This window comes from Clytia hemisphaerica, unplaced genomic scaffold, assembly GCF_902728285.1.
Source record: "Clytia hemisphaerica strain Z4C2 unplaced genomic scaffold, Clytia hemisphaerica genome assembly, whole genome shotgun sequence".
NCBI lineage: Eukaryota > Metazoa > Cnidaria > Hydrozoa > Leptothecata > Clytiidae > Clytia > Clytia hemisphaerica.
Window position 1 is genome coordinate 2,886,261 of NW_027103674.1, and position 25,407 is coordinate 2,911,667.

Consider the following 25,407-nt stretch of genomic DNA (forward strand, 5'->3'; position numbering starts at 1 on the left):
ATTGTATATAATATACTGTTTACATTTTGTTGAGTGTTATTTCAATCCAAAAATACTCGCCTACTCAAGAATAAAGTACCATTTTATTGATAAAAAAATGCATTGGAACTGCTTGGAATAATAATAAAAATCCAACAAAAACTGTTCAGAAGTTGTCGATATTGATTGCTTTAAAACAAAAAAAGGGTTATGACAGATAGGCTATTCCACTCTTTTACTCTCAAAAAAAAAACTTCATTAAGAATAAATTAAAAAACTAGCATCATTTTGCTTTGGAGCATATAAAGTACCAGGTCTTTTGAAAACGGCCAATGCACGTTTATCCTGGCATCTTCTGAGAATCAGCAAGAGGCCTTATTGATTGACTTTTGCTCTTCTTTTGATCTTTATTATTTTTCATTTCCACTGAACATACCCTTGTGATGCTCCATGCTTTCTCTTTTCTCTTGTGATGGTGGCGTGATTTATTTTTCTTGAAATTGGCTTTAACCCAACTTTGAAATGTACCTGCACCAAGTGTGATGAGATGTCTTGATCGAGATAAAATCTCCATCTGGGTCAATGCCACAAAGCCAGCATCATTGTGTACCAGACCACGCCGTTTGTCTGGGAGGTAGTAGTGAACTGAAGATAGCTTTGCAAACGAAGATGACATATAACCTTTGGCTTCATTTAAAACAGTCTGGTTGAGTAAAATGGACATCTGGTCTGAGCCATGTTTTTCGAGGTCCGAAGAGATGAAAACGTGTTTGATTTTCTTACGGTAAATGAAGATTGAAGCAACTTTTACAACAATATCAAGACAATGTTTGAATTTCTCTAAACTGTACCACGATAGTTGACGCTCTGATCTTATTTGTATACCAATGAAGGGCTTGTTGTGCATTGAATCGGTCACAAATTGAGCTGCATCCTTTAAAACACCATTACTCAACGAGACTTGCGATAGATAATGATCATAGGGATTGGAGAGTGTTAAATTATAGTGCGTTCTTTGGTAACCAATTCCTCGCCACAGAAAAAGAGTCACACAATTTAAATTTCCCACAATCGCCTTCAATTGATCTATACTTGTTATGATTTCAGCATCAACACAAATTGCTTTCACAAATTTGACATCAATTCTTTTTCCACTTTGTACACGCTCTTCAATATTCAAACAGTCTGAAATACCTGATGAAGCACGAAGCTTCTTTTCAAGCTGGACATATTCTTTGTCAGATAATTTGAAATAACGCCTCAATTCAGATTTTGATCCAGCATAAATAAAATAAACAATGGTCGATCTGAAGCACTGTTGATGGAAATCTTCAAAACGAACTAACTTAGAAAACTTATTTTGCCTGAATATCCTTTGAAATGAATTTAATTGGAAATAATTATCGATTGGTAAGAATTCCCTTGTTTTACGACGGGGGTTGCCAATCCATCCTGATACCAAACCACAAAATCGAGAATTCCGTACAAATGGGACAACCAAGTTTTGATTGAGATGGTGAGCTAATAGACCAGCCTGCATGAAGTTGATAACAGTTTTACCAAGCTGTTCATAATGACCCAAAATAAAAAGGAATTTGTTTGAATCTGTATTGTTTCTCTTCGCAAAAGTAAAATCTGATTTGAACAACGTCATATCTGGCTTCCTCTTCTTTTGTGTTGTTGTGTTCAGTGTTGATGCTGTGGATTCTGGCTTGTTTGGAAAGGTACTGTGTAGTGTCTCAGTTAATACTCCAAAGAAACTTTCAGCTGAAGGGTTTTCATCGTATTCTTGAAATTTTAAAAAGAAAGAAAGATAAAAAAAATATTTAGGGATTTTAACTGGAAACATTCTTGTTCGCATTAAAGGTTTTGTTTTTAAATATAAGAGTTATATCGTTTGCTTACTCATCAATTTTAATTCACAAGCTTTTTCACATTGGATTGACATGGATGTGGAGTAAGATTGGTCAAAAAGAGGAAGAGAAAAACATTTTTTGCTTATATATCAGCATAACATAACAATAGGCAGACACTGTCCCAATATGAAATATGTGTCTGATATGAAACGGGAACACTTCATATAAAACCTTTAATTTCAGCAAATTCAAAACAATGGATTGGTAGATTAAGGGTCAGAATTCAGTAAAATAAGTCATTTAAAAGTACTGCATCAAAACCTTTTCTATTTTTAAGGGGGGGGGGGGGTCAAAATTTTAAGTTTAAAGCTCCAAAGTGGCTGAACCCTAAAGTAAATCATTATAAAAACAAATTAAGAAAGAAGATAATTATACCTCCAAAGTATTGAATATCCTTTATATTTTTCTTTAAGTAATGTATTTCTTGGTGCATTTTTTTCACTAATTCTGTTTGTATAGGTACTTTTCTGGTATTCCCAAATTTCTCTGGATGCAAGGTCAGCCAGGAGTACATTAGAAGTAAAAACACCACACCAACTACAAACAAAGGCATTGACGCTCTTCTCCATTTTCTACGCCGCCTAAACAGCCATGCACAAATGAATTTCATGGTACTTCATCAAAAATCCAAACGACCATTGCGCCAGGAGTGCAATTATTTTGTATTAATCAATATTTTAAGAATTCTACCTGTCTGTAACTACATTCCATTTTTCACAAGAGCTCTAAAAAGAAAATAGCAAGGTCATTCATTGTTTGGCAATCCAATGGCAAAATTACTATACTTAGTGAAAGTTTTAAGCTACAGATATAAAATTTTGTCAGAAACCAGCAGAAACCAGCAGAAACCATTAATCAGCTTAGTTCCAAACAAACTCTGCATAACATGCTCCTTTGCCTATGACTTATCATCATTATCCCCAAAGGCAGTTAAATAAATATTTTAATTTTAATAAATATTGTAATTTTAAATGTGTTTTTATTGTATTGTGCTTAAAAAAATATCACAAGAAAAGCATTTTCATTAACTGAAATTGCTTGACAATCTCAAAAATCTAAAGAACTAGACAAAGGAGTGTTTTTGCATAAAACAATGCTTTGGCTTAATCTAGAATTGCCCTTTTATTATTACATAAGTTTTCATCAAAAAGTTATCAGGATAGAAAATTTATTTTTTGATATTGGATAACTTCTTTGCAAGGATAAATAAATGAGTCATTATTAGTTTATGGTGGTGAAGCAACCAAGAAAATTTTTACAGATTTAGGTTGCTTATTTTTTGAACTTCTTTTTGAGATTTAGACAATAATTGGCTTTTCATTTTCAGGCTAAAAATCTGGATTCACAAATTCACGCATGAAAAAACTTATTTTCATGTTTACGCTGATATCTCAATTCACAAATTCGTGCACTGAAAAGATCAAACTCATGTATTCATAACAGAAAAAAGGCTCATTCATGTCTCACTGCAGCCCCTGGGGGAGGCCTAGTCAAACTCAGTTCCTGATTAAACCTTTTGCTAGGAATGAGGTCATGCTGAATAATATTTTCAAAAACTCCAGCAACAAAACAAAGATAAGAAACTATTCAGCAAGCATTTTACTAATTTATGCCTTCATTTTTATTTGTCGTGATGCTGGAGTTTTTAACTATTCAACCTGATATTATGCCTAACAAAAGGTCTACAATCAGTGACAAAATACTTGGCACACAAGGGAAATTCCCCACGAAATTTTACAACCACAAACAATTTGGAAGTGCTCTAAATTAGGTTGGAATTTACATTACCAAATTTTGCTTGCGCCTAACATCTGTGCCTTAGGAAAGTCAGAAACATTGTAAAATACTTTCCTAAGGCGGCAATCACAAATATCTTCGTTTCGCGTAGCCGGACCATTCAGGGCCTCCTTGGTCTTTTATAATATTAGTTCGGATAGAATAAAAACATACCTGATCAACACAATCAAACCTTCCGTCTTGCATTTACCCTTTCCGTTTTTGCTTATGTAGGTTTTAAAATCCCCAAGTAATGAACCTCTTATAGCTTCATCTGAAAAAATCTGGTTGAATAAACTTCTGTCAGGTTTCATTCCGTACATTTTTTATCCACGCGGTGATCTGGTTTACCTGATTTCCTTATAATTAAAAATTGGAAATTTCCCGTGGGCGCGATTGGGCATACCGCCATCCCGCAAATATTTTTCGTAAAAATTTACCGTATTCTAATGGTAATATAATCTAGATAGGAAACAAATATCTAATTTGATTCTTTTTTTGTTCGTATTTCTAAATTTAACGATAAAAAGAGCTATTTACTAATTATTTTCTTTAACGGACGTTGAATTGACATTGCTGTGCACATTTTGTCAGCGCCGTGCATATTTTGTCAACATCCTTTTTATTTGATAAATACCAGTAAAATATACAAGAGAAGTAAACATAAATTTATCCCCCACGAGCACAGCTTAAGCGCACCTCTCTTATTCATTATCTAAGAATTGGAACGGGCAAAGATTATAGCAGACAAAGGTTATTTGAAGATATTTTCAGTTATAATCGAAGGTAAAACAAACTAAAACATAGAAAGGGGGTATTTTTTTAGTGCTCTATACGATGATCTCGGTATTTTTATTTAATTCTATGTTTAGATTTTTCTACACAGCCCCTGTTGCTAAGACCTTTGCTTGAAATCAAAACCAAAATAATTTAGCGCACACTGCCATTCGTGTAATATCGATAAAGTGAAAGGAGGTCCTGACCTCCCGACCGACTCCTGAAAATTGAGTAAAATTGAGTCGGAGAGTCTGTAAATTCGTCGGACTTTTTGTTTTGATGACGTTTCCTTTGCTCAAAAATTATATTATTGCCGATTTTTGTGAGCTATTTCTAGCGCATTCGCAGCATTTTAACTTTGTTTATCAATACATACGTGCCATTATGTGTCAAAGGTCACAGTGTTTAAACTTCATAATCTGAAACCATGCAAAACATACACGTGATTGGGTCTTTTACTACCACCCACAGGACCCTACCGATGCACTGGACTTAACGAACACCGGACACGCGAAAGTCCGGTGTAAAATGAGAATCAATCTCTACACCAGACTTAAGAAAGTTGGATGTCCGGTGCACAAGTGTTACGCGTAAGCCAAATCGCGTATTACGAACAACCTCTAAATTGCCGAGCACAGGAGAAAAAAAATCGAAATTCAAAATGGCGGCCAAGCCCACGCTGATAACTATCAAAAATCTTTGTTTTTCAATCAGCTATTGCAGCAGATTGCAGCTCAATAAATCAATGAAATAATTTGAAATAAAAAGTAAACAAACCTTGAACCTTTCATGAATCCAAATAAATAAAAGTATTCATCTAAAGTGAAGATTACATTTCAAAATAAAACAATTTCCAAACCAACCTAAAGTCAGTGTCTGCCAACTAAAAATTTCTCTGCGGGTCACTGGCCACAGATGTGAGGCGAGGTAATCGTCACAAGCCAAAATCCATGTTCAACAGATTTTGAAAACGAAAGTGTAAAGAATAAACATTGCCGTAAACGCGGGTAAAAAGTCCTGGGCCGCGTCTGCTCATTCAGCCAATCAGATCACACAATCTAGCCGGTTCCCAACTTCCGCTATAAAATCACACTGTAAATATCGAAATAAAACCGGGGGTTTAAATATTTACTAAAGGCTTATTTCGCTGAAAGAAAATAGCTTTAATGGAACAAATTTTTGTTAAATATCTTTGTTATTAGGCGAACCCGAAAAAAATTTTTATTTCCGGTCCACCGGCCGGGTGAAAATTTATTTCGTCGTCACCTGGCCGCATTTTTTTTCGTACATCATCGTTAGGGTTAGGGTTAGTTTGTTTGTTTGGAAAACTTTCGTGAATCAGTTTTTGAGGCGTGTGATTTATCGCAAGTGATATTTTATATTCTACTGTAAAATGCACGCCTAGAAATCACTTGGAATGAAGGTTTTATCCTGATCATTGTTATAGAAATGAAATTTTATTCATCTCAAACTAAACCCTGCATTGTTTTTGTTAATTCTTGCTTGCAACTTAACTTTTAAGAATGTTTTTTTTTTATATACAACTTGGTTTTTATAAAAGAACCATGCTGATTTGTGAGTAAAATAAATGGAAACATTCACAAAGTGGGGACTTTTCAGTAAGTAAACAGCTTTGTTTTTATAAAAGGAATCATGCTGACTTGTGAGTAAAATAAAAAGAAACATTCATAAAGTGAGGATTTAAAAAATTGGGGAAATGTTACTCTCACTCTCCTTTTTTCTCAAAAAAGTTCACTTCGTAATCACAGTTAGGAGCCTTTAGCAATTGAAGATAAATATTCAAAATGAAAGAGAGTGAACAGAGTGTCCAGTTCTTAGAGATATTGTAACACAATTGAAAAGTATAAACGATGAAAATTAAGTATTTGAATAATCACACGCCTAGACCACTATAAATCAAAATCTAGACGTGCGATGATCACACGTGAATTTTTCTTATGCCGAAGCCTGTAGCGGTGTCAAGTTTTACTACAGATTTATTTAAGGTAAAGAAGACAATTATTTTAACTTCTACGAGTGCTTTAAAAAATCGAGTTTTGGGATCGAAATTTAGCAAAAAAAAATTTTTTGCGGCCGGCCGGGTGAGTGTTTTTTTCGTCACCCGGTGGACCGGAAACAAAAATAGTTTTAGGGTTCGCCTTATATATAAAACCTGAATCTAAATGGTTTTGAGAAGTAAAAGATTGTACAACTTCATAATAGACAAAGATCGTTTATGACCCCGTCTCAGATGAGGTTTTCAGGCTTTATCTAAAGATAGAGAGCTAAAACAAGCTTGACCCACTAAACTATATATTCAGCACCAGACTCTCTGATATTCTGAGAAATTATTTGCCCGGGACTAGCAGCAGATTTCAGCAAAATTCTGCTTTTTGCTCTAAAAGTATATGGTGGAAATGGTGCTTGTTTTCAAACTTAAACATCAATTCATTTGAAATATTTCGTTTATTTGGATTATTGAAAGGTTAAAGGTTTGTTTTATTTTTATTTTTGGATGATAACTTCACTCAATCACTTACAATGAGCCTTTGAAATTTGTTTATTTTGGTATTCTGATTGCTCTCACATGATGCCGCTATTATGGAGTTTTTTCTTTGCGTTTGTAAATGCAATTCAGTTTTTTCTCTCTTTTTCTAGCTAGTTCCTGCGTGTTAGTGTAGACACAACTTTAATCCGGGGAAATGAAGCGTTTTCATTGGTCATTTGTTACGGATGGTCATGTGTCACGTGACCAGAATTTTTGTCCAGGTGTAGTTAATCGATATAATCGATAATCTTGAGAAATCGATAAATAATCGATAAGTAATCGATGGATTAGATATCGATTAACCAATAAATCGATAGGTAATCAGACCTTCAAAAAATCTTGAGTATCGATCAGCGATCCATTATTTCCAAGCTAAATGATTATTGATCACATATCGACTACATACAACCTATAGATTACTTATCAATCATGTATCGATTACTTATCAATTATTTACTTATCTTCGATCACATTTTGTTATCGATTATATAGCGATCGTGACCGACTATTGACTACATTACCTGCCTGTTTTATGTTGGCCCTTATTCCACCAACGAGCCCAAAAATAACGCTAATAAGGTCCGGCATAAAAAGGACCTTTTTTTTGTTTAGCCTTTCAGAGGGTTTGAGAATGTTTCAGCCGAAATTTACCGTATGCTTAGTTATAGAAAAAAGAGTGTTGTAGCTTTTCTAGGCCCTATGCTACCAGGGGATTGGATTCAATTCAAAAGTACATCCCAATCGAGATCAGCGAAAAATGTTGCTTTTAATTTCCCGAAAAATGGCGAAAATTCGAGAAAACGAGAAATCTAATCTTGCGAAGGCGAAAGTTAATCCAATTAAAGTACCACTCCCTAAAATCTGATAAATAATCGATCACAAATCGATAGTTGATCGATTTACTATTTGATTGATGATTAATCAATTTTTGATCTATATGTAATCGATCAAAAGCTGTGATCTATAGCCAAGCGATTCTTAATCGATACTTAATATAATCGATCTATAATCGATAAACAATCGATGACAAAATTGATCGATAAACAATCGAGCTTTGAAAAAATCTTGAGTATCGATTACCTATCGATTCTATCGGTTAATCGATATCTAATCAGTGCGTCACAAACCGCCATATAAACAAAATTCAACATTCTCACTAAAGTTGTCTTTTTGATTTCCCAAACATCGCTGTTTGTGACGCACTGGGCGGCAGGGTCCTCCACCGACCAACCGGCTCACTTTTTAGATCCAACAAGGACGTGAAATGAAGATATTTGTGATTGCTGCGTAAAAAAAGGCAAAAACTCCTGACTGACTAAAATGTTATAAAAAAGACCAAAAGGATGGAAGCCCTGACTGAAAACCCTTCAAAATGTATAAAATCCATTTGGAAAATCAAGGCTAAGGCCTCCATAAAAGATTCTTTATACCTACCCTCCTTGGCTTGGTGACCACATCAGTCCACATCATTACAAAAACAAACTAAAGTACTGTCAAGTTAGAAGCTTCACAGTCGGCTCTACCCAATCGAAAAGTCCAAACTTGTAATTTACATATTACATTCATAGTGTATACGTAACTCAATTTTTTAAAACTTTTTCAGACAGGATCGCCCAAAAAATCCGGTATTTACTACCTACCGCAGTCAACCAATTTCTGGAAACTATTGTATATTCTAGTTGCATACGACTGATTGTAAAAAATGTGCTTTTAGAGAATCCCCTTCTTGTGGACCCAATTTAGTGTCGTAAGGAAGGGCCATCTGCATCGGTTTTTAATTTGTACATAAAATCGAAATCGGGGAAATAACTGTACTTTGGGATTTTCCCACGTGACATATTGAACCACAAGTTGTTATTTAGCGTTATGATACTGAATAGACACTGTAACTCTCAACTTTTCAACGGACTTAAGGTTAATTTATAGGACCTTGTATTTAGCACATATATAATGATAGCATATCTATAAGGAGAATTTTTAGAATACACCTAACGGTGTACTTAGAACATGAAGTGAAAAATGCTCTCTGCAATCCGTAGCCAATTCATCACTCAAATAGTTTTCGGGTTGTTTTAGCAGTGAACTGTCATCAGATAGAATAACATCTTACTTTGGCTGCTTCATCGTCTATTCAGATTTCTTTTATTAATAGGGATTATTGGTCGTAAAAACAGTTTCTCAAAATCTGAAGCATGGATGAAAATCTCTTTATAAAGGTATATTTTGACTACATTTTGTCTCAGTTCTATTCAGAAAGATTTCACTTTGAAAAATGTTTGAAATTTACAAATCTATTTCAGCTTACAATCTGAAATTTTAAAAGTTGAAATTAGGTGCTTTCATCAATTTCACTTCAAAAACTATGATCTGAATTCCAATCTACTTGGAAGGAATGACTGATTTAGGCGAAAACGGGACAAGCTCTTATTTGATTTGGTTGGTCCTTAACCAGTAATAAAACAATTTTGTTACTTTTTCTAAAGAACGCGTCATCTCTATCACTTCAAATGACCAATTAGTGAAGTATCTTGTAAAAACTCCAGCTCATCCTGCGAAAACGTGTTTTGAACGCTCTCTGCGGGATTCATTTATGATAACAGGCTCTACTTACTTTTGAAATTCCAGCGGCACGTTCCCGTCAGCCGCCAAGGTTAGTGCCCCCCCTGCGGTATTCGACAAGAAAAAGTGGAATAACTTTGACCCGTTTAAGTGACTTACTTCATGTTTTTGAATTTCAAAGTTTATTTTCAATGTTCTTCGTTTGAGAGGTTGAAATTTTGAATATAAAAGCAAATTAAAGCAGCTTGTTTGATTGCTCGGTCAACACAAGATGAAATTTCTTTCGAAAATAAACATTATCTATGAGAACAATTTACAAATATTACAACTTAAATGTTTTTAATCAATTTTTCACTGACTTTCTAACACCAGCCTATAATCCTACATATTACCTTAACCCGAGAAGGGAGAAGTCTCGAAAATTGCGTATTTCGCAGAAGAAATTTTCGCGAATTAATGACATAAGACTCATTTCGCGGAAGAAATTTTCGTTAATGAAGGATTTTCTTGAATTTTGTAGGCATGAAGCGGAAGAAATTTTTGCGAATCGTTGGCTTTTTAAAATTTCTTCTCACGAAAATTTTTAACTTTTTCCCCTTAAAGTTCCAATAATGCAAATTTGGTCTGAATTTCACCAGTGTGAAAACACTCCCAATATGGCGTAGCAAATCTTCCACTGTTACAATTATATCTTGAAGAGATGGCCTTAGCAATAACACCAAGCTAATATCATTTTCTCTCGCTCTATAACCCAACAACTCAAAAACTCTGATGATCGTCAACAAAGTCTTTCATTTTTGAAGGTCATCAAAAATCATCATCAAAGTCTTCTATTACGTCATCAATAACGTTATTCATTGAGACGTCATCGAATTCATGGAAATCACCTTTCTTTCGCATAGAAGCCATCGTTAAATAATGTTCGATAGAGTCTGTGGCGTCAGCGAATACGTCAGAACGATCATTTGATAGCGCTTGCAAGTTTTTCCTATTGATGAGGAAGATTCACAATTTGGACCCACTGACCTTTATATATGCATGGACCAAGTTACTCAATGCTGGCCAAGCAAAATATTACGATCGGAATTTTTCAATTGGTACCCGCGGAGAGAGCACTAGATCTAGTTTCGCTTGTACTCTCACGATGTAGCGCCGTTTGTCGTTAGGCAAAGTTTCAAACACTACAATGGCTTCTTTGCGGGAACCAACTTTCAAAAAACTTCGATCAAAGATGGCAGATATAGCTTGGTCCAGGGATATATAAAGGTCAGTGTTTGGACCCTATTCTCAGAAAAGCTAAGGGGAAAATTTCGGACTTTATGGAACAGGAAGAATTTGTGATATTGTGGACACTTGTTACTGTCATTCGAAATTTTCTATAATTCAAAGTACAGTTGACGCTCTCTAATTCGATTTTCAATGGGATTTGGATTTTCATCGAGTAAGGGAGAGTATAGAATAGCAAAGCGTCGTTTATGAGAGTTTCTTGTTGAAGGTGACTTTCAATATTATCGGATAATTGAGCATTCCCCTTATCGGGGAAAACTTCGTCGGGGAAAAGTGACGAAATTTTGGACAAGTGACGAAAATTTTCCCGGCCTTAATGCGTTTACCAACTACCAGCAAGTGACGAATTTTACCCCGCCGAAAATTTTCCCCGACGAAAATTTTCCCCGACGAAGTTTTCCCCGATAAGGTAGTAGAACGTCGAATTAGAGAGCTTCAACAGTATTCCTTAGCCGTTTTCAAATGTTTTCTACGATTCACGCATCTTTTTAATTCGAACGTAATAAGATTTCCCGTTCGACTTAGAATTAGGTCAGTGTCATAGCTGTACTCTCAGACCGTATTAAAACTGTGAAACAATATTGATAAAAAAAAATAGTGAAGAAAGTCATGGATTTTAACTGAAAAACAACATTAGACTGCTTTGAAAACAATTCTTAATTTGATACAAAACAATCGGTAGTATTGTAAACAAGGATATTTCGAGGAGCATTTCGAGGAGTGACAATTTCTTACACCATAGTCGTACAAGCTCAACGCAATCTTAAAATCATAAGAACTTTGAAAATTCTATTTCATCGAAAAATTCAATAGATAAAACGTTTCTCAAAGTCTAAACATTGATTTTTTCGTATTTATAAATACTCGGCGAAAAAGGATAACGAAAAATTGACATTTCATGGCAGGATGAAGCAGCCGAAAGCATTATAAAAATGTTGAAGTTTACCTTGTATGCTGTTGTTGTGACCGTTGTAATGGAAAAGAGGAAATTTCTCTGATCAACCCATTCGTACTGTGCGCTGTCAAAATAAACAAGCGATATTGTTATGGGCCTACCTGCTTAATCTATAGAACATTCAACACGAAATTGAAATGGCTATAGCAGAAAACCCGAAAACCCTTAATAGTCTGGCCGAAATACAATAAAACAGGGGTGTGTTTTTTTTTAAGAAACATGAGGCTCAGAATGCCTAAAAACTAAGAAACATCTAAGAAACATGCTGAGGCTGAGAATGAGAAAATAACATTTTCTAATTCGATTTTGTTTAAGAACCTTCCAACCAAAACAAATTTTTTTTTTCTTTGCATGAAAGATAGGCTGACTATGTCAAAAAGTTTAGAAACATGTAACAAACATTTTAGGCTCAAAAGGCCTATACATTGAGGCTGCTGGTAAAACTAGTTTCTTAAAAAAAAACGTATACTTAATTAAAAATAATGATTCTATGGTCAAGATTCATCACCCTACATTTACGGAAGAAATCAGAAAAAATCAACGAGGCAATTTTTTTTTTCGGAAATCGGGCTCCGTTACATTTTGTTGGATATTAGTATTTTGCATCTTAGCGCCAGAATTCAGAAAATTCGTATGTTTCAATCCCGAGAAAAGCTGGACGAACATGAGTTAATTCATAGGACCTCCAGGTAGGTCCAAAAACTAGATGATAAATGAAGCTACCTCATGATTTTAGAATCTCGAAAATGTATAGAAAGAAATAGAGGTAGACCTTTGAGGAACTGAGCAAAATAAGCAAAAACGGGAATTAATACACATTAAGAGAAAAGAGGAAAGTTGACAAAACGAACAAGTTCTCCCAAAATATCAAAATACCTTTCTTTGCCGCATGAAAGTTTTTCGCACCAAACTGCCGTTCAAGCAATAAATTTTTAATATTTCGTGAAATAAATTCTTTTCGTGATAAGTCACATGAAAACATAATGGTACTCTTGTAAACACGGAGAGGGATTTGATTGCTGATATTTTTGAGGAAATCGAATCAAAGTACGAAATTGTTACATTTTCTTGTGATGAAAATCACGAAACTGATATTGAGATAAAATGTGATATATCTTTCAGCACAGATCTCAAAAATTTTATTGAAACCTACTCAAAATACACGGGTGAAACCTTGAAAATTAGGACCCGAAAAAAGAACACTGAGAAGAGTATCTATTCGGAGCGAGTGTTTTTTAGATGCTACCACGACACAAGGTACGAAAAGACAAGAGATGTCAAGTCAATATTGGAGAAGAAACCAACCAAAAGATTCAGGAATACTTTTTGTCCCTTTTAGATGTCGGTTAAGATACTTAAAAGTGATTCTAATGAACAACCAACTCCATTTAGATGTACCATAGATATAGAGCATAAACACAATCACCCCGTGAATTCTCTTCATGCTTTAAGCTTTAAATTGATTTCAGAGGAAACGCAAAATTATATCAAAAAGCTATTTGAATCTGGTATGACTCCATCACAAGCATATGCTGAGTTTCTAGGTGAATTTCGTAGGAAATGTGCTACCGAGTACCATTATGTTTTCATGTGACTTATCACGAGAAGAATTTATTTCACGAAATATTAAAAATTTATTGCTTGAATGGCAGTTTGGTGCGAAAAATTTTCATGCGGCAAAGAAAGGTATTCGTCCACTGGCTCAGATTTAGATTCTCAAATTTCTAAGTTTTGCAGGTCTTCGGCCGTTTGTGTAGGTCTTCGGCCACTGAAAACTGATCGCACATTAAATTTGTAGGTCTTCGGCCGTTAGCGTAGGTCTTCGGCCGCTGGAAAACCACCCATTAAAGTTTTAAAGGTATTCGGCCGCTAGCGTAGGTCTTCGTTCGTTGACGGAAAAAAAATCCGTGGTAGCGATACCCCAAGAAAAAAGGCAACTTTAACCCTTCTCTATGTGGGTTCAAAAGAAATTAGAAAATTTCCAGCTCAGCAGTATTTTTGCAAACATTTTTTGTCTTTTATGAACAGTATTAGAAAAATGGACCGTGAAAAAAGAATATCTTACATCTTAACTTTTCAATATATGGAATGATGTCTGTGAATAGCGTCTGCTTCGAGTAATGACAGCCTAAAGATAAAAATAAAATAAAAATATAATATAAAGCTTGGCACTCACTTGTTGAAAAAAGTGGTGTTTAACAACTAGTCACACGCGTTTAAAACTAAAAACTAAAACCACAAAGCAACAAAAAGCCACACAAACTATAGTGAGCACACACATAAGTTGCACGGGTCTAACGTTAGACGCAGGTGTGTAATATTAAACGCACGTACTTAGTGAAAAAAAATCTTGTTTAACAATGCGGTGTCTTTGAGCCTTAGTCGCACATATCCATTTATCTTATCCAAAGTAGGATAGCCATGCGAGTACAGTTCTTAAACAGTCCTCAGTTAGAATCTTCTGGAAGCTAAGCATAGATCCTGGTTCGGAAACAAAATCGATACTATTAGTTACTTTTAACTTATTAGGGGTGGAGTTAGCAAAACGAATGTTAGGCCAAAAGTAGAGTTAAAAGAAACATCACCTTCTTACAGACCTTGTGAGACCCCCTCCTACTGGAAAAACATGCCAAAATATCGTCCCAAGTGGAAAATTATACTCTAATTTTTGTCCCGTTGAAAATAATCAAATAAATCCTCACCGCAAAATATTGTGCTATTTTTCCATCCCCACTGAATTTTCTGAGTTGAAAATTTTCCGCAAAATGAAAATCTGGGTCAGCGTACATGTAAAGGAACTCGGTGAATTATTTTTAATGGCCATTTCGGGAAATCAAGTTTAAAGCACTTACCGTTGAAGTTATCCAGTACAAATTTTCTATTTCGGTTACTCTACAGAAAGTAAAAAAAATCAAATGAAATGATTTTTTGTTGAAAAACATACAATGACTTCTAATTGTACTTACAGTTGGAATACATCATAAAATAAACGTTTTTATAAATAAGAACATTCAAAATATTTAAGCCTTTGGATGTTCTTAAACTTTTTTTGTTTAAAGCTTTACATAGGCGTTTTTAGACCCTGTCGAACTTATAAGGGGAAGGAATTTGTAATTGTAATTTCAATTAACGAGCGTTGCACTCCTTCACATGTTTCCGACATACTTGCTCTATTGTTTTATTGTTCTTATTTTTTATTTTCACAATTTTTGTGAGTATTTTTGTCAATCTTCTTAAGAAATCGGGTGTTAGATTCCGCAAAGCCTTAAAATGTTCTTAACTTGTTCTTAATACTTTGACCATCGAAGCCTTATATTCTCAAATGGTAAAGAAATTGGGACAAAACCAAACCAAATTTCTTGACATTTCGAATTTCTTGACATTTTTACATGATCATTTTAAAGCGCAGTAATGGTTTCATAATAGCAAATACATACAGCCGACGTTCTACTATTCGACAGGCTCCCTTATTCGATGAAATTTAAACTCCCCGTCAACAAGAAACTCTCATAAACGACGCTCCCTTATTCGATGAAAATCCAATTCCCCTTGAAGATCGAATTAGTGTCAACTGTATTCGGAAAAACATGAAAAAACTAAATAAAAACAAACCGTTTTGAATACATCAAACCATTGGGGCTTGTGTAGTGGGCGCCATCCACCCGATTGCCCACCAGCACTTGAAGGGCGTGCATTGGCGTACATCATTCCACGGGCGCATATGGAAGCACTGTAATCTTGTAAGTGTTTGTTCTGACAATGGAAGAAACAGTCGCAAGGTCACATATTTATTGATAGATAAGTTTAATAGGCTCTCGAATATTCCAACTTATATTCCAGGGGGGTGGCAATCGATTTGAAATCGGACCCTTACAGTCGGTACCACTACATGAAAAAGGCAACTATTGCCTTAACGGGAAACATTTCCCGAACGGGAAGGTGAAAATAACCCGAAGAGGAAACTGTTTCTAGATTGAAAATCTCATCACTTTTCTGTTTCCTGTTTTGGTCAAGAACTTTTCATCGTTCCCGAACGGGAAATAGAATTTTTGTAAACAAAGCAGATTTTTTCCCTCCTTTACAAGAGGGACAAGTTTAAAACTTTCCACAGGCATTTCCGGAGTGCTCAGAGGCCACTTTCCCGATCGGGAAACTGGTGAACTTCCCGATTTGGAAAATCTAGCCATTTCATTTCGGGAAGTTCTCCACCCTCCCGTTCGGGAAATATTTTCCGTTAAGGCAAAAGTTGCCTTTTCCATATAGTGGTCCCGACTGCCTTATAGTGCAGCAAAAATTTAGCCAAATTTGAGTTGCATTACGTTGCATTTTCTCGAAAATTTTTTACACTCTTACAGCGCACTTTATCTAATCTTTTGCTCATTTCGACCCATACAGTGCACTTAGGAAGCCTGAAAAACGCACCCTAAGGACCGCATACCTTGAGTGTCCCTCCCTCGGGCATTTATTCTTGACACCTTTTTTTAAATTCAAACTTATTGCCATTCACAAGGTATCAAGCATCAAGAACTTACACTATTTATATTAATAATGACCGGTTAGTAAGGGCTATACTAATACAATAATGACCGGTTAGTGAGGGCTATACTAATACAATAATGACCGGTTAGTGAGGGCTATATTGAGAAATATTGCCGGAGGTCAAGTAACGACCAGGCTTGCTCTATTTTGATTCGCTCAGCTAGAAATTAGAAAAGAACTTTCTGTAATTCGAATCCTTTTCCAAATTCGAAAAAAACTCTTAGTCCACTGAAGATCGAATGAGAGAGAGAGAGTGAGAGAACTGTATTACGAGACTTACCTCCCAGCTGTTTCCAATGTGATCAGCTTGTGAGCAATTTGAGCTGACGGTAACCTGAACACAACAAAACAAAGAATATTCGTAAGAGACCCATCTCAAATTCTCAGAAACAAGAGACAAGAGTAACTATGATTTCCTTACATTAATTTCAGAGTAGCGAAGAACTGTACTAGAAAATCATGTTCGAATCTGGTTGAAAGTTTAAACCTCTCAGAGTAAAACAATCGAGGAGCTATAGCTTAAAGGTACTTTCAGGCTGGAAAGGATCAAAATAGTTAAATGGCTCATAAGATCTTCCATCATGCCCTTTCATCTAAAATTGGGCTTTTCCAAAAAAAAAACGACAGAAAACGTATACCCCCTGTTGAGAAGACCATTTTCCATTCCAAGGGGGTAAGGTTCGATATGTGGCGGAATTCCATAGTAAGATACAAAAATCTGTCAAAAATAACTGAAAGTCCATGGGGGTAGCATTTTAAATCCTACTAAAATTCAGAATTCCAGAGGGGTTTAAACCTGAAATTGCGTGGAAGCCACAGAGGGATTGACCTCCTCAACAGGGGGTATACGGTTTTTTTCCTGGAAAAGCCCATTTCCCCGGAAACCCTTATTTTTGTCATTCGCCAAGGTTAAAAATTACGTTATTCGCCAAGATTTGGCTCCTCATAGAAGTTCTTTGTAATTTTAGTAATTTTTAGAGCAGTTTTCATATCATGAGAAAAACATGGTTAAAAAAATGTCAAATGATGAGTCTGAAGTGATAAAGCTCTCAGCAAAGAAGGTAAAGGGTGCAAAGCTTGTGAAATACTCGAAGGTAATCGACCTTTTTTAAATAAAGAACTGAATAAGAATAATATTTCGAGTTTAAAAAAGTGGTGGAAAACAGAAAAATGATGGATGAAAAATTTATGAAAAAAAGTCTTGCTCTTACCACTTCGTCAATGTTAGTGAAGAATTCTGGGTAATTTTGATGTAAATACAATGCATAGTTGTCCGATGAGATTTGCGTGTTCTCGTAAATTTCCTGAAAAAAAATATGAACAATATATGTTGATTGTATGAGCATACAGAAATCCAAAAACTAGCTTAGATATGCTTACTTTTTTTGTCTCCATCTTTTTAATGAATTTTTAGCAAGGCCTTGAAAGAAAAACATTGTCCAGGTTACTGAGTGAGATGGTTTACAATTACCATGGCAATATTTTGAAAACGAGGTAAGCCTTGCTTATGACATATTTTATGAAAAAGGTATTTTACAGCCATAGAGAGTCAACAAGAAGGACAATTCTTGCTAGCTCTTTCTTCAACAATTCGACCTAATGCTCAGTCTCTGTCAAAGACAAAAACTTTTAGTAAATCAAAATCTTGTAAGTTATACATCTTTTTAATTCAACAGAGAACGTTAATTTCTCATTCCAGATCGAATTAGCGTACGAGGGAGCTGTACCTCTGGTATTTCGATGAGTTTTTTTCGTTTGCTTCTCGTCAAATGAGAGGGAAGACTTTTCTCGGAATCTTCATATTCATCTTCTCCTGCAGAAAACAAGCGATACTTTTATGGACCTATTTACAAAACGAACAATAAAAGTTTAATGAAGGCAATGTAGACACAAATACTGAGACCATGTTCATACGTTACTGTTCCGTTTCGTTCGGACATGATTTTCGTTACGGATCGAGTGTGTTCATATTGGTTTGGGAACGTTTTGGAGCAAGAAAACGGAGCAGCTCAGTTCCGATGAAAAAAGTGGGCGAAACCGTTTCAATATGTTTTGCTTTTTAAACTCTTCTTTTTTGATGTTTCGAATTTTGACGTTTCGAATTTTGACGTTCACACTTGTTTTGGAATCGATAAGTCTGAACATGGTCTGAATAGTTTAAAATTTTGCAAATTGGCGCTATAATTCTACGTCTTCGTACAATTTTGGGCATTTTTGGGCCCCAAAATTTATTTTTCAAAAATCGGGCTCACATTTTTGGTAATCACCATTTTGCACCTTTGTACAAAAAATCACAAATTCCTAGTTTCAATCCCGAGAAAAGTTGGTAACAGACGAACGGACTAACACAGGTCAATTTACAGGACCTCCAGGTAGGTTAAAAAAAAAACAAAAAAACAAGTTATATTTTATAGACCTACCTGGAAAATCAACAGAAACATTAAATTCAAAAGAACTACTTTTCCGGGATATTTACGCATTTGGAGACCGGAACAAATTTGTTTCACATTCGAGGGTTTACGATTACACATCTTTGTGCAAAAAATGCAGAAAAATTGAATGAGCCAAACTCCTTAAAAGCCACGGACTCTACGCCATCACAAATTATATGAATTTATTGTTCTTTCTGCGCTTCATAGTCACGTGATACCAGGCTTTTTAAAAAGGGTGACTGCGGCTGTGCAAAATCATTCACAGGTTGTAAGATCACTGATCACTGACTGACTCAAAAAGAAAAGTTCAGTCAGAGTAGACTTTATTTAGTCTAAAACATTTTAAAGCTAAAACAATGAAAAGTACAGCTGAGTCTCTCTTAATCAAAATTTACTAATAGACCTTACCGGAGTTTTTGATTTTTCTAAGAAAGTGATGCATTGTGGGATTGTTTCGAGTGTATTACAATAGAATTCCCTCGAGGAGTCCCTAAGAGATTTCTATTGTAACACACTCGAAACAATCCCACAATGCATCGCTTTTTTAGAAAAATAATAACTCCGATAAGTTCTATTCTTATAAGAACATGGAGGTATAAAGAACAAAGGAGTCGAATCTGCCGGTAATTGGTCGTTAAAGTCTTTTGATTTCTTTTATAAATTGGATCAAAAGAAATTCTAAGACTCGCCCGATGAAATAAGACTTTCACGTAGAACTCAAGTTTGCTCTGAACATTGGGCCATTCCATTTCGTGTCCATACAGGGCCCCCCACCGAACATTTGGACGAACATTTCTAGGGGTTCTAAATTTAATGGAATGACCCGTTCTAACTATCAGTATTGAAATTTTCTAGCCTTCTAATATATGAGAATTAAATAAAACTTAGCCCCACAAAACAAGCTTATGTTCCATTTCGTTTTCCGTTAAATTTTGATTTGGAAAGTTATTTTCTTTAGCCAGAAAATGGAGAGTTCTTTATAAGCACACGCGAATTCAGTCAATTTTTAAACAACAAGCCACATGCTGAATGGATCTACCTAATGATGGAAGTTAGATAGCAATGCGAGGAGAAAAATGACAACAATCAGTCAGAAGATTTGTGTTTAGCGAAAATGCAAAACACATTAATGATTGATGATTGTTGACAGGGGAGAGGGAAGGGGAGTAGGGAAATAGAAATGAAAGTTCCGGTTGCAAAAATCAGTTTTATTGACAATTGAAACATGCTTGATTAAGGGCATTGTTATCAATAATGTTTTGTGTAAAAAAAAAACAAAGAAATGTAAGTAAAAGGTCCAATGAAAATCTACAAAAACGGCGATTTTCGGAATATTTCCGGTATTTTCAGCCGAAATAAAGAAATGTAAGTAAAAAATTTCTCAAAAAGCGGACTCGACCATGTTTTGGGCATTGCTAATACGCATCTTTGCGCAAAAATTCAGAAAAAACTAAGGTTAAAAATTCGAGAAAATGTAAAAAAAAACGGTTTTTCCGGCATATTTCCGGCATTTTCGGCCGGAAAGAAATGTTTTTCGAAAATCGGGCTCCGTCACATTTTAGGTATTGTCATTTTGCATCAGTGTGCAAAATTTCATAAAAAATATACAGTACAGTTCGAGAAATTCAAGAATAGATACTGTCTTTCCGGCGAAAATATTTGATTGAAAGTTGAAACATGCATGATGTTTTTAAATGAAAAACAACCAATTTTAAGGAAAAAGTCCAATGAAAATCCAGAAAAACGGCGATTTCCGGCCATGTTTTGGGCATTTTTAATACGCATCTTTGAGCAAAAAAAACAGAAAAAAATAATGATAAAATCTCGAGAAAATGCCAAAAAAACAGTTTTTCCGGCATTCGGGCTCCGGCACATTTTGGGCATTGCCATTTTGCATTTTTGTGCCAAAATTCAGAAAAAATTAATGAGCCAATCTCGTGAAAAGCTGGTAACAGACGAACGAACGAACAGACAGAGGTTAATTTATAGGACCTCCACCGGGGTACCCGGAGGTAGGTCCAAAAAGTCGCTGAAGAATATCAAGTAATAGATTTCACTTTGAAGGAAACATTGGTCAAAAAATTTGTCATTTGATGAAGGATTGCCAAATTCATATGTCTTTTTAGGTCCAAATATTTTCTTTGAGGGTGGTTATAATAACATGTATTTCCTGTTTTTCTTTATACCTCCATGATAAGAAGAACGTATACTTCGTAATATATTTTCTGTTGGCTTCTTGTATTTTGTTCAATTTCCTCAAGTTTCTCTCGCCATAGGGGAAATTGTGCATTGATCCTTACAAGTAATTGAGTTAAAAATACAGAGTATAAACCATTAAGAACCTTTCTCATAGAAGTAGTTTTAGAACGTTTAAAAACAACAAGAAAATTTTTAAATTATCAATTTTATATAGTTGACTTCTCTCTTTAATTTGATCCAATTGAAACGGCCGAAAAGTTTTCTTCAAGCGAGAGAGAGAGAGAGAAAGATTGGAAAACGGCGATTTTTATTTTACTTTTTAAGTACCGAACTCGAAGTCCGATTCAAATTTTAGGACATCAAAAGAATATTTATAACATGACTTTAAAAGACTGTTTTTCACAGTTTCTTGACAATATCGAGTTGATATGTATAGATATGACGATTTTTACGTCATCGCAGCTTACCTGACTACATTGCTACAATTGTGGTCAGAATATGTTGGCATTTTTTGGTATTTTAGCGTTTTGCAGAATTTAAAATTCAGGTTTCATACTTTATTCAATGAGATATTTCTGTTCGGGAGGGGTATCTCATTTCAAAATTTAAAAAGTTTACTTTCCAAACCACCCTAAGTTAAAGGCACTTAAAAACTACTTGCGGTTTTTTTTAATTTGGCTGGGAAATTCCCAGATATTGTAGATGACGATTTTTTACACCATCAACAGAATTGACTACATTACTAAATGACAAGTTAATCTGGTACTTAAAGTGGTAAAGATTTCAAATTTTAGCCAACCAGCTAACTCTCGAAAAAATCTTTTTCCATTTTACCTTTTTCTACATTATGCTGAACGTTCTACACGTTTTTTATAAGAACATAAGCTTTTGGATGTTCTTACCGTTTTGATTTTTAAACCTAAAAATGTTCTTACTTACTTTTACTTTAGGCATCCACTTGGGGTGACATGATGTGTTCCCTCCATCTATCTCTGTCGTGCATCAGCCGTATAAGTTCCCTCTCTTCCAACCCAGTGTCTTCATGTATCAATGATTTAATCGTTTTGGTTGGTCGACCTCTTCGTCTAGGCTTTTCAGGTTCCCAGAACAAAAGTTTTGTTGCAGGTTCGTTACCACGTATGATATGGCCAGCTAGGCGGAGACGGCGGATTTGAATGACTTTGCTGATTGGAGGTCGCCCTCCGTAGAGGACTCTGTTGGTGGTATGTGATTGGGGATTGATGTTTTTCACCCTTCTCAGCATCCTTGTGTAGGTCCCGTCAATTTTTCTCTCGAGAGATTTATTGAGGGACCAGGATTCACATGCATATAAAAGGATCGACATGATTGTCGCATCAAAGATCTTTAGTTTCGTTTTAGCAGAGATATTCGACTTCCAGCATGTATCAAGCCTGTTGAGAGCAGACCAAGCTTGTGCCATTCTTGTATTGACTTCAGTAGATGTTTCGGAGTACGAGCCGAGGTATTTGAAGTCTTGGACCTTTTCAAGTTCTGATCCATCAATGGTTTTGAAGCTTTGGTTGCTTGTTGAGTTGATATGCAAGTATTTGGTTTTTTGTATATTCAAAAACAAGCCAATAGATTGTGTTGCTAATTCAACTTTGTGGAGAACACGCTCTGCCTCTTTGATGCTTTCGTCAATTAGGGCAATATCGTCTGCGAAGTCTAAGTCGGCAAGATGAATTGAAGGGTGACGGCGGCTTCTTCGTCTAAACAAAGTTAATCCATCAGAACTCTTTATGGCCTTTCTCAGTGCGTAGTCCAGAACGATGATAAATAAGAAAGGTGCAAGTGGATCGCCTTGTAATACCCCTGTTTCGATTTTAAAGAACTCAGTTTCACCTTCCTGAGTAAGAACTGTCGCAGAGTTGTTTTCGTACATTATTCTGATGGCATCAACTATCTTCGGTGGAATTCCGTATGCATGCAGGATTTTGAACATACGTTTTCGGTCGATGCTGTCGAAAGCCTTACGGAAGTCGATGAATGTGATAACCCCTTCCATTTTGTGATTTTTCATCTCTTCAATTATTCGTCTGAGGGCGAGGATCTGGGATGATGTCGATCGAGAGCTACGAAACCCATTTTGGTTTGGTCGAAGTACTTTATCAATTTCAGGACGCAGTCTATTTAGAATCAAGCGATTATAGATTTTAGCCGAGACTTGACTGAGACTGATTCCGCGATAGTTATCGGTTTTAGTTAAATCACCCTTCTTCGGAACAGGTACGATAGCAGACAATCCCAAATGTTCTTAACATGTTCTTATTTTCAACACTTTCTGATTATCTATATCCATTTTCCTAAGACATCGGGTATAGCCTCAAAATGTTCTTCACTTGTTCTTAACATTTTGGTCATCAAAGCCTTTTGTATGTACTTATCTTGTTTATTTTTATAAAAACGCGCACAGACAGAAAGTTGCAGCACTGTACCTAATACACAGGTTGCAAAATAAAAAGTCGGATCAGGTCCGGTTGAACTGGTCGCTGGTTGGATTCTTGACTAGTTTTTGAAACTGATCAAGAATCCACCCGGGACTTATTTTACTGACCTGATTTCGTAAAATCTTACAAAAAACCTGGTCAAGAACCCACCCCTCAGCTGGTCAAGAATCTGACTTTCTGGTCAAGAATTTACCCGCGACCTGGTCAAGGACCTACCCCCCAACTGGTCAAGAATCCACCCTACCTGGTTAAGAACCACCCCCCCCAACTGGTCAAGAATCCACCCGACCTGGTCAAGAACCGGCCCCCCAACTGGTCAAGAATCCACCCGACCTGGTCAAGAACCGGCCCCCAACTGGTCAACTATCCACCCGAACTGGTCAAGAACCTGCCCCCAAACTGGTCAACAATCCACCCGACCTGGTCAAGAACCGGCCGCCCAACTGGTCAAGAATCCACCCGACCTGGTTAAGAACCGGCCCCCCCAACTGGTCAACTATCCACCCGAACTGGTCAAGAACCTGCCCCCCAACTGGTCAAGAACCCACTCGACCTGGTCAAGAACCGGTCCCCCAACTGGTCAAGAATCCACCCGAACTGGTCAAGAACTGGCCCCCCAACTGGTCAACTATCCACCCGAACTGGTCAAGAACCTGCCCCCCCCCCCCCCAACTGGTCAACAATCCACCCGACCTGGTCAAGAATCCACGCATGTCTTGATGAAACTTAATTTTGCAAATCAGCACAATTGATTTGTTTCAAGGGAATTATTTTTGCGAAATTAGATTTCCCCACTGGTAGAATAATCTTAAAAGCCCGTTTTCATGTCCTAACCACCGCAAAATGTGTTCAATATGCTGATGACACGACCATATATCGCCACACCAAACCAAACGAGCTTGAAAATTGCGTCACTGAAATGAACTCTGATATTAGCGTAATTGAGAAATGGTCGCTGGATTCGAACTTGATATTTAACGCCAGAAAAACTAAATCGATGCTCTTTGCCACATCTCAAATGGCAAGGAGGCATAATTTTGAATTCGAAATCAAGTCAAATAACGAAAATGTGATTGAGCGTGTTCCCCTATTCAAGCTGTTAGGAATCATCTTCACCGAAAACCTAACATGGAATGAACATGTCAAAAAAATCGTCACTAAAGCATATGGCACGCTGAAGAGTCTATCCCTCATCAAACGATATTTACCATACCGTGTACGACGCCAATTGGCAGAATCTCTTGTATTGAGTAAAATAGACTATGGTAATACCGTAATTCACAACGCACCACAATATCTATTCAACCAATTACAACGAGTCCAAAATGCCACAGCTAGCTTCGTCCGGAAGAGCTACTCTCGCAAGTCTGACGTAATAGATATGAAATGGCTACCTGTCAAAGAACGGACCGAATACAGTTTGGCTAAACTTGCGTGGAAATCAGTGAATATGAATGACTGGCCCAAATTCCTCCCTATGGAGAAATATGTGCAAGCCAAGACTCGAACGGATGTAATTGGTGGAACTAAATTGCGTGAAACCTGTAATGTTAGTGGTTCCTTTGAATCTGAAGCTTCTAAAATGTTTAATGAACTACCTGTTAACTGTCGTGACTCAGAAACTTACAAAGCCTTTTGTCAAGAAACAAAAAAATATTTTTTCGACAAAGCCCTAGCTAGGAGCTTGCAGTAGTACCTCTTCTACCAACTGTAGTCCCTGCGTTGCTACTCGCTATTTCCTAGCTGGTGCTTTCTATGTTATATTATTTCTTATACCTAGTTTTAGTCTAATTCTCGATTTGATTCACGCGCCATTTTAGTTTTAAATTAATTCTGACTTCAATTCTTCTAATATCCCTACTCGTAGCCTTGGTTCCCTAGTATCCATTCTGATTTTTAGATTCAGCCCATCTGTTTTTAGGTTTACTCAGTCTGTATTTTCTTCAGTGCATATATATGACTTTATTATATT

The 25,407-nt window shown here is 36.1% G+C and overlaps 2 protein-coding genes across 2 annotated transcripts in view; both read right to left on the reverse strand.

The window, feature by feature from the left end:
• Positions 1-8: 8 nt before the first annotated feature.
• LOC136803526 (uncharacterized) lies at positions 9-2,622 on the reverse strand. Its single transcript, XM_067060268.1, has 2 exons — positions 2,271-2,622; positions 9-1,767 (listed from the first exon to the last, which is right to left on the reverse strand). The coding sequence occupies exons 1-2, from the start codon at positions 2,503-2,505 to the stop codon at positions 320-322; spliced, it is 1,683 nt and encodes a 560-aa protein (XP_066916369.1). The 5' UTR covers positions 2,506-2,622; the 3' UTR covers positions 9-319.
• Positions 2,623-9,854: 7,232 nt separating this feature from the next.
• LOC136803529 (cell cycle checkpoint protein RAD17-like) overlaps positions 9,855-25,407 on the reverse strand; it is a 39,726-nt gene continuing 24,173 nt past the window's right edge. The window contains exons 5-12 of the mRNA XM_067060273.1: positions 18,064-18,149; positions 17,548-17,640; positions 16,617-16,670; positions 15,410-15,550; positions 14,650-14,689; positions 13,863-13,925; positions 11,789-11,861; positions 9,855-10,543 (exon numbers count right to left, since the gene is read on the reverse strand). Of these exons, the coding sequence (XP_066916374.1) occupies positions 10,363-10,543; positions 11,789-11,861; positions 13,863-13,925; positions 14,650-14,689; positions 15,410-15,550; positions 16,617-16,670; positions 17,548-17,640; positions 18,064-18,149 (731 nt within the window). The 3' untranslated portion in view covers positions 9,855-10,362. The remainder of the gene's footprint in view (positions 10,544-11,788; positions 11,862-13,862; positions 13,926-14,649; positions 14,690-15,409; positions 15,551-16,616; positions 16,671-17,547; positions 17,641-18,063; positions 18,150-25,407) is intronic.

Bases quoted from the DNA above. Each gene is read 5' to 3' on its own strand.
- LOC136803526 (XM_067060268.1), bottom strand. From the start codon at position 2,505: ATGAAATTCATTTGTGCATGGCTGTTTAGGCGGCGTAGAAAATGGAGA. The intron at 1,768-2,270 runs GTATAATTATCT...TAAAATTTCAAG, and splicing joins GGATATTCAATACTTTGGAG to AATACGATGAAAACCCTTCA.